Raw genomic sequence first — 10,347 nt, 5'->3', positions numbered from 1 at the left:
TTGTGGGATATATATGGATCAAATTTGGATACCAGCAAGACCACAATGCACCTAATTCCTAGCTTTACGCGCGCGCCCCGGTATTTGCGAAAAGGTCTATGGCGTCGTATGATAGGGCGCCCTCATGGTCGGCTAAGTTGAAAAAATAAATTAACGGCGGTATGATAGGGCGCCCTCATAGTCGGCTAAAAAATTGGGGAAAAAAATTAACGCTGAATTGATCCGAAACGGTGAGTTCGGCTGGAGATACGCCTAGATTGCGTGTGACTGCCTATTCTTCATCACTTGCAGACGCGGTGATATCCGTAGCTCAAGCCAAAGTGGCCGTTTGTAAAAACAATGTAAACGAAACATGGCAGACACGATAAACTTTAGCAGAAATGGTTCCTTGTCGAATGACTGAACGTCGAATCAAAGTGAGAATGGAATATCGGAAAATTATTGGTATGTGTTGCAAAAAATTACTAGTCTTTTCGGTGTAGGCTTAGGCTTACGGTGTAAAATGTAGGGGAAAAGGAGTTACTCTGCGACCGTAACGTCGTGTGTGTGTTTCAATTGTGTGTGTGCATGGCGTGTGTATGTAGTCGTCGTCGTCAGGTCGTGGGTCGTGTTTTGACGGGTTCGGCTTGACCTTTACTCTTTAAAAGTGTCAGTGACAAACAAGGAATTTGATATCTTTCCGTATCCTGATTCCTGCCACCACTTTTTCACTAATTTTTACAAAAAGGGATAACTCGTTGAGGTAATTAGGACAAGCCTAAAGCGTGTTTAGATTTTACTTTTAGTTAGATACTATTTTATATTATTATTAGGTTAGGCCCCTATAAAAAGTATAATGAATGAAAAACTAAATAAAGGGGTCTGTGATTTTGTTGGATATTAGGTTATAACTTTCCGTATCACTCCACCACTTTCTCATAAATTTGTTCAAAAGAAATGAGGTAAATTAGATACTATATGCTATTTCATATCGACTAAAAACTGACAACATGACAAACCAGATATTACTTTTGGATGTAAAAGTCATCCTATAAATAATAGGGGATAGGGGGATATTAATCCTGCCACCACTCTTTCACTCATGTTTACAAAAAGAAAAAGGGATATCTCATTGAGGTTAAGTCAAAGTACTACTACTAGTGAGTAGTTGTAGACCCAGTGACTTGGGCGCTAGATTCCTTTTTTCGAAAAAATTTCGAAAAAAGGGATCTTCGAAAAAAAAAAAATTGAAAAAAGGAATCTTGGCCCCAGTCACTGGGTCTATACTACTACTACTAGGAGTAACACAAGACTGGGTGGTTACTATGGTGCCCCTGAAGGGACATTGAACATTATATGTTTACGTGAATATTGACGTGTATTTTTGATTTAGGGCAAAATCCATTTAATATTGACGTCAATATTCACGTAAATATGTTTAATGTCCCTTCAGGGCCACCATAGGTTACCGATGATCCCAGCTATACATGTAGTTCCTGCCCTACTCTAGACGACTACAATACTTAATAAGGTGGGAGCTTTGAAAATCTCACGCATAGGTGGCCTCTGGACTTGGCATCTCTGGGGTCGGCGGCTGTGGGATAAAGGCCCGAGCCTCCCTCGCCTTCGGCTCCGGTCTTTATCGCACGGCCTCGACCCTGCAAGGTTTTAAACGGACGCTTAAGAACGTGCTCTTCATCAGCAGAGTGTGGGTTCGAATCCCCAGCCGTGACACTTGTTTCCTGAAGCAAGACACTTAACCATTGCTTCCTCCTTCGGATGGGACGTAAAGCCGTTGGTCCCATGTGTTGTGTAATGCATGTAAAAGAACCCAGTGCACTTATCGAAAAGAGAAGGGGTACGCCCCGGTGTTCCTGGCTGTGGCTGTTATATGCGCCGTAGCACCTTGTAAACCCTTATAAGGTGCTAAATAATTGGGTCTCAGAATTCATCACTGTAATAACCTATCTTTCTGGAAGTTTGTATATACTCAGCGCCTTGAGTACATGTACCTTGTTTGGTAGATACGTGCGCTATATAAGACTTCGATATTATTATTATTATTATTATTATTATTGCGGGAATTTAACGACACCTCGTAATCACCGACATACCTTACACAAACAATGGGCGACCTGTATACATGTATGTCAGTTTGTTTGAAAAACTACTTTTTGAGACCTGATATTTTTTTGTACGCTTTTGTACACTAAATCGAAAAACACAATTGAATACCAACCACCCTCGTGTGCTAATACACACATTTTGAACCACCGCTAGTGACAGGAAAGTTGCCAAAAATGTAAACATTTGCTGTGATATTTCCATGAAAACACCACAAACGGTAAATAAAGAAGTGGTTATTCGCAATTCCTGTCTTCACTGATTCAACTTTACACGAAGGCAACAGTGCAGAGTGGTGGTACCACACCTTCTGTACAAACAGCTCACTAATCGACCATCCTGCAGGAGGTCTTCTATCTTTTCCCACTGGTCAGACAGGGGCATTGTCAAGGTTTTCTTTTGTTACTCTGCGGTTTTCTTTTCGAACTCCTTCTCTTCCTTCCTCCATGGTTTGCCACGGTGATTTGTATTATGACCCTGCCCTCCACTCCCCCCAAACTGACACTACATTTGCAGCATTTTATACCCAATGCTAGCGTGTTAAGACCATAAAAATTAGCTACTACATGTACGTCCACTTCATTTTTATACAGTTTTAGCCAGTTCGGATTGTTCAGAGCGTAGTATGTATAAAGTGCACAGATAAGGTGCACAGATTATGATGCAGTGTCTTGAAGAATGGTTTCATTTGTTTTGAATGTTTCTCCAAATGTACCTTCTTCAGATACTGGCTGGACTTGACTCCAACTGATGTCTTCTGGAACATCTGAGATCCTGGTTGGGCTAAGTCTGCATACAGCAACTTCTTTGCCCCATGGACACAAGGAGCATGTGTGTTCATTTCTCAAACACCAAAGTTTGACCCTGTGCATACTTTAGAGGTGAGCTAGCTCAATTACTTCCAGTGTTTGTGCATTATATAAGAACTGTTTCTAAAAGCTAATTTGCTTACTTCCTATAAAACTCTTCGGGTACGTAACAACCTTTAATGATAAAAGCAGCTAAATTAGCGATAAGGGAAAAACGAACACATCAAGTTAAGGTGGTAAGTAAAAGGTAAAGAAATGATGGCACTGTCCAACTCAGTGACATTTTAAGACTGTTGACGTGATACCATAAGTTTGCAAACATATTGTTTGCAAGGTGTATGGGTGGGGCCCATGTCAGATTAATATACATGTACTTCTCTTGGCTGAACATGCGACAAGGCATGAGTGCAATAAATATGAAGGTAATAGTGATCTGTCAATACTGGGAAGGTCCCTATTATCAAATTAGCTACATGTTCAAACTGTCCATTGCAATCAACTCCTGGAACAGTTATGGGTGGCTGATCTCGTCGGCCTTGGGTGAGTAACTTTATTTGTCTGCGCCAGCCAGCAGGGTCATTGGTCTTCAGATGACAATTTTTATTTTGGTAGTCTCTTGGCTGACAAGAGAGCATGCATCACTCTTGTCTTCATATGACTCCATAAGGGCCGGTTGTTTTGATGCCAAGCTTGGTGTCGTAGTTTTAAAAACACTTTAATTTTGGTGGTACTCCATGGCTTGTCGGTCGCGTGGAAACGAATATTGCGAGTAGGTAAGTGGACATCAAGGTGCTTTATGATTGTTTTACAACTTTGTATTTTGGCACCCAAAGTACACAATTGTGGTCGCTTCTAGCCACTGGACATTAAATTTCAGTCTCATAATAAAGATAAGCATAATTTGTAATAATCTTATCTTAAATGTTAAGACCTTTAGTCGGCTGCACTGCATGTGTGACTGTACTGCTGATTTTGACTTTAAACACGTTTAGGCAATGTTTTCTGAATAAGTGGCTCTATCGGCTGCACTGCATCTATGTGACTGTACTGCTGATTTCTACTTCAAACACGTTTAAGGCAATGTTTTCTGAATAAGTGGCTCTATCGGCTGCACTGCATATGTGACTGTACTGCTGATTTCTACTTCAAACACGTTTAGGCAATGTTTTCTGAATAAGTGGCTCTATCGGCTGCACTGCATATGTGACTGTACTGCTGATTTCTACTTCAAACACGTTTAGGCAATGTTTTCTGAATAAGTGGCTCTATCGGCTGCACTGCATATGTGACTGTACTGCTGATTTCTACTTCAAACACGTTTAGGCAATGTTTTCTGAATAAGTGGCTCTATCGGCTGCACTGCATATGTGACTGTACTGCTGATTTCTACTTCAAACACGTTTAGGCAATGTTTTCTGAATAAGTGGCTCTACCGGCTACACTGCATATGTGACTGTACTGCTGATTTCTACTTCAAACACGTTTAGGCAATGTTTTCTGAATAAGTGGCTCTATGACATTGGGCCCTGAACAATTGAACAAAACTTGACATTGATTGTTATTTTCATTGCAGTTATTACATAAGTATCCCATCAGCGGTTTGTGTGCACCTCCTACTGTATATAGAATGATGGTACAACAGGAGCCCTGAACAATTGAACAAAACTTGACATTGATTGTTATTTCCATTGCAGTTATTACATAAGTATCCCATCAGCGGTTTGTGTGCACCTCCTACTGTATATAGAATGATGGTACAACAGGATCTAAAGAAGTACAACCTCAAGTCAGTTCGTCATACAGTCAGTGCAGGGGAACCTCTGGTAAGAATCTTGATTCTTCCTAACTCAAAAACAAGTTTAATGGCTCGACGTTTCCACCCTAGCGGAATCTTTCTAGAACACTTAGTTACCTGTTCAGCCGTCGATTTCACCAAACTCTTCCTAACTTAAGATTAATCTTAGGACTTAGGACGGGTTCAGTTCCGTATCCAAATACGTAGGACGCATTGAACTCATCCTAAGTTAAGACGGGTTACTCGTCCTAACTCGAGATAGGATTGCTCCTAGCGTTTTGTGAAATCGGCTGCAGGTTTGTTTTGTTGTCAATGAGCCTTCGAGAAAGACTCTGCTAGGATCCAAACGTCAGGCCATTAGCTATTTTGAGAAAGACTCAAAGACTCTGCTAGGATCCAAACGTCTGGCCATTAGCTATTTTGAGAAAGACTCAAAGACTCTGCTAGGATCGAAACGTCAGGCCATTAGCTATTTTGAGAAAGACTCAAAGACTCTGCTAGGATCCAAACGTCAGGCCATTAGCTATTTTGAGAAAGACTCAAAGACTCTGCTAGGATCCAAACGTCAGGCCATTAGCTATTTTGAGAAAGACTCAAAGACTCTGCTATGGATCGAAACGTCAGGCCATTAGCTATTTTTTTTGCATTTATACCATAGGTCCTTCTTGGATGGTTAGCAGTTTGCAACAGCGTGTTCTATTTCCTTAGGCAGGGGGAAATTATTTGTTTATTCATTTTTGGTTTTCCCATACACCGTTGTGTGTCAGGACTGTATACTCAGTACCTCCCTGAGTTCTGTGATCGGCATGCTTTATCCCCGATGCAAATTTAACATCTATTATAAATTATTTGTTGTTTTGGATAGTTCCAAAACTTCTGTACAATACTCTTCCAAAAGCCAATTGCAAGTGAGATTTTAAACATCTGGTACAACGACTTGGCAAGCTTTTGTATAGCAATCTCCAGATGTGCAAGTCTGGTACCACCTTCCCATGAAATATGCACATACTGCGTGCCCACTAACATTTTGGTTTGCAAAATGAGGGAACATCATGCTGTTCTGTATGCAGCTACAGCCTGCGTTATGCAGACGCGATTATATGCGTCTTCTGAGGGCATATCTCTACGGCGTTTGCCAACCAATAGGATATGTACTAGGCCTGGGCGACTAGTGAAATTTACTACTCGACTAGTCGTACCTCAAATAGTTGCAACTACGACACAAGCTGTGACTTATTTTCAATCTGAAGGTACATTGTGGCAATGTGTGCCGCAGGCACATTAGTAATATTCAAGCTGAAAGGATTGAAGGATTGTGTCACTGATGTCTGACAGGTAGTCTCATTTTGTAGTAGTCATGATGGCCTGATTAGCCAAGTAGTTGAAAGACGGTATAGTACCGACTCGACTAAGCAATCAATATTTGTGACTTGGGCACTAGTTGCACTAGTCACCCAGGCGTACTGTCAATAGTCTGAGGAAATCAAATTTAAACAGTCTTCTGTCAATAAGCATGTCATACTACCAGACTAGACTGTATTTTTTTTTGGTGACCGATTGTTTTGTTCTTGATGTGGACTTTTTTTAAATGGTGTTTCAATTTTAGTTTAAAGGCAGTGGACACTATTGTAATTGTCAAAGACTAGTCTTCTTACTTGGTGTATCTCAACATTTGTGCATAAAACAACAAACCTGTGAAAATTTGAGCTCAATTGGTAATCTATGAAGTTGCGTGAGAATATTGGAAGAAAAAACACCCTTGTCGTTCAAGTTGTGTGCATTTAGATACTAAAATCCGATACCTCAGCTGAGGTCTCGAATTCAAGTCAAATATTTTAGTGAGATATTACTTCTTTCTCAAAAACTACATGTAGGTTCATTCAGAGAAAGCCAATTCTCACAATGTTTTATATTACCAATAGCTCTCCATTGCTTGTTACCAAGTAAGTTTTTATGATAACAATGATTCTCACAATGTTTTATATTACCAATAGCTCTCCATTGCTTGTTACCAAGTAAGTTTTTATGATAACAATGATTCTCACAATGTTTTATATTACCAATAGCTCTCCATTGCTTGTTACCAAGTAAGTTTTTATGATAACAATTATTTTGAGTTATACCAATAGTGTCCAGTGCCTTTAACTAGGATAAATGACAAATAAATATATAGGCGATTAATGTTCCAAAATGTTGCCTTGTTACCAAGTAAGTTTTTATGATAACAATTATTTTGAGTTATACCAATAGTGTCCAGTGCCTTTAACTAGGATAAATGACAAATAAATATATAGGCGATTAATGTTCCTAAAAAGTTGTTACTTTATTTCCATTTCTTGTAGAATCCTGAAGTTATTGATGCATGGAGAGCAGGAACGGGATCTTTGATTCTTGAGGGCTACGGTCAAAAAGAAACAGTTAAGTGTAGTGTGTGTTGTGGTTTACTTAAACATATATTGAGCTTTATACAAACATGACAACTTATTAATGTTTTTGAGTGCAATGGTGCAAATATTTTCATGAGTTAAAAGATGGAATGTTCTATTGATTGAGGCGAAGCGGAGTTGAATGGAACATTCCAACTTTCAACAAATGAAAATAATCTCACTATTGCACGATTGAAAAACATTTATCATTTGTTTTATGTGTTTTATTTGCCAGATCAATCTAATTGATGTTCAATGTGCATTGATAAGCACCCAATAGAAAACAACTTCTGTGAATAGTTTTGAATACAATTTTGTAGAAACAGCAAATGCATACTTAACATTCTTAAGCAATTTAGCTGACAGAGCAAATGCTGAAATTTTAGAGAATAGTGGTCCACAGTCAGCAGAGCCATGATACCCCTGGGTGGAGAGAAGCAATTATAATTAAGTGTCTTGCTCAGGGACACAAGTGTCACGACCGGGATCTGAACCCACACTCTGCTGAACAGAAGCACCAGAGCTTGAGTTCGGTGTTCTTATCCACTCGGCCACGACACCCTTAAAATGTAATGCTTTGCATTTTTTCAGGTCTTACTGACTGGAATGTTCAGATGTCTAAAACCAAGACCAGGGTCTATGGGTAAGCCAGCCCCAGGGTATGAGGTTCACATTGTAGATGATGAAGGAAACCGTCTACCATCAGGGGAAGAGGGTGATATAGGGGTACTGGTTAAACCTCATCGCCCTGTGGGACTCTTCACTCGCTATAAGGTCAGTATTTGTTACTTTTAAACCCTCTTCACTACCAATGTTTGTGTTAATAAGGGCCATTGCTTACATGTTTCTTAATATATATTGGGTTTGCGGTATCACCATGAGTGTATAGGTAGATTTATTTTCTTTAACAAGTTGTTTTGCTTTGTGTTCTATTACCGCGGAATAGATTTTTCTGAATTTAGGGAGACTTCTCATTTCTGAAAAGAACTGTCATGCAAGTGGTACACACATGGTGTTACCGCAAACCAAATACACGTTGAAACCTGTAGTTTTTGAGAAATGAGTAAAACAATGTCATGAAAATACCTTTGTAAATGATTAAAATCATTTTCATGACATTGTTTTACTCATTTCCAAAAACTACAGCACCTCAGCACGTAATATTTTCAAACTGTGTAAGTTTAGTGTAAATCTGTGGACATTGTGTTTTTTTGATCCTACAAAAGTTACATAGACCCTTTAAACCATCTCAGCTCCCTGTTGGGGAGTATACAGCCTTGTGCAACATTAATAAGCGCTACTCGGCTAAATTTATCACAAGAACCATCTCTGCCCTCACAGGTACCCATTTACCCCTGGGTGGAGAGAAGCAATTTTAGTTAAGTGTCTTGCTCAGGGACACAAGTGTCAAGACCGAGATTCGAACCCACACTCTGCTGAACAGAAGCACCAGAGCTTGAGTTCGCTGCTCTTATCCGCTTGGCCACGACACCCTCTTGTGTTGCACAAGTGTTGTTGTCTTGGTGATTGGATATCTGACCTTTGGAAGTGGATGAGGTTATTTTTCTGATGTGGACCACATGCTGCAATCACATGTGTGAAACTCAGAGTACAACAAACTTATCAATTGTAAAGAGCAGTTGTGGGTAGCTTGAAGGGTTATATGTATAGAGCAGTTGTGGGCAGCTTGAAGGGTTAGGGTGTTTGAAACTCAAGAATACAACAAACTTATCAATCGATAGAGCAGTTGTGGGCAGCTTGAAGGGTTAGGGTGTTTGAAACTCAAGAATACAACAAACTTATCAATCGATAGAGCAGTTGTGGGCAGCTTGAAGGGTTAGGGTGTTTGAAACTCAAGAATACAACAAACTTATCAATCGATAGAGCAGTTGTGGGCAGCTTGAAGGGGTAGGGTGTTCGCAACTCAAGAATAAATTGTTTCGGTCAGTTGTGGGCAGCTTGAAGGGTGAGGGTGTCTTTTGACGTCAGTTAAGCTACAGCTAGATCAGTGGGTCAGCCAGTGTTTAAGAATAGGCAGACATAGGCGATCTAGCCGTAGCCTTAATTTCTAGCCTTAATCTACTCAGTCTCAGTCTTTCCACAATCTCTTCTGATTATTAGGATGATGCTGAGAGGACTGCTAAGGTGTTTAAAGGAGATTACTACTTGACAGGAGACCGGGCAATGTGTGATGCTGACGGTTATTTCTGGTTTGTAGGACGGGGTGATGACATCATAACATCAGCAGGGTATGTACAAATCACTTTAGAAACAACTAAACCACTTCAAGTGTGGCCTAGCGTTTAAGAACACCTGACTCAAGCTCTAGTGTGGGTTCGAGTCCCAGTTGGGACACCTTTGCCTGTGAGCAAGACACTTGACCATGATGCTTCCCTCTTCGGATGAGACGTTAAGCCGTTGGTCCCATGTGTTGTGTAACGCACATAGAACCCAGTGCAGTTATCGAAAAGAGAAGGGGTACGCCCTGGTGTTCCGGGTTTGAATAGCTGCATATTGCGCCACAGCACCTTTTAAACTATTACTTGGTACTATGTAAAAAGGAGTAGGTCTCATACTTCAAACATAGCCACACTATACTTTGCAGGTCAATACTGAATGTTGAAGCGCCTTGAGCGTCACTGAATGATGGGTATGAGCGCTTTTTAAGAAATCACTATTATTATTATGTAAGGTCATGCACTTGTTGGCAACAAATTTTAGATTTTTTTTTTTTTTACATGATTCTATCCACAGATACCGTATTGGTCCATTTGAGGTGGAAAGCGCCCTCATTGAGCACCCAGCAGTAGCTGAGTCTGCTGTAGTCTCTTCTCCAGACCCTACAAGGGGAGAGGTAAGTCATGTGGATGGACCACAAACCAAGTGTAGTCTAAACACAAATCAAATCAACAATTCAAGAGGTTAGGATACAAGACTTGTTTGCTGATTCTTTTGTCGTACACAGACATACATTTTACGTGGTGTATGAAGTTTTGCATGTTGTAAATAAAAGGAAATTTGATTTGTAAATTTGTAGATAATCTCGTTAGGTAGACTGCTGGCTCCTGAAGATGAGTAGAATTTACTGATTGAACCATCAGAACCATGACATCTCTTTTCAGAGCCAACACTTCTCTCAAAAAAGATTAACACATAGTGGTTGTACTCATAAGTTTGCTAGTGTTAGTAATGTTAAACCAATTGGAGTGAGCCA

General features: G+C 40.1%; 1 protein-coding gene across 3 annotated transcripts; it reads left to right on the top strand.

Annotated features, from left to right (window-relative positions):
- Nucleotides 1-300: 300 nt before the first annotated feature.
- Nucleotides 301-9,987, top strand: LOC117306725 (acyl-coenzyme A synthetase ACSM3, mitochondrial-like; the record flags this gene model as incomplete). 3 transcript variants are annotated; one of them, XM_033791202.1, is given in 9 exon segments in its annotated part: nucleotides 301-416; nucleotides 2,828-2,984; nucleotides 4,486-4,545; nucleotides 4,667-4,735; nucleotides 7,050-7,124; nucleotides 7,725-7,795; nucleotides 7,850-7,907; nucleotides 9,255-9,382; nucleotides 9,888-9,987. In XM_033791202.1, coding segments are annotated over 7 exon segments (507 nt in total), but the record flags the coding sequence as incomplete, so codon positions are not given.
- Nucleotides 9,988-10,347: the final 360 nt, after the last annotated feature.

This window comes from Asterias rubens, unplaced genomic scaffold, assembly GCF_902459465.1.
Source record: "Asterias rubens unplaced genomic scaffold, eAstRub1.3, whole genome shotgun sequence".
Taxonomy (NCBI): Eukaryota; Metazoa; Echinodermata; class Asteroidea; order Forcipulatida; family Asteriidae; genus Asterias; species Asterias rubens.
This window is presented reverse-complemented; position numbering and strand designations above follow the sequence as displayed.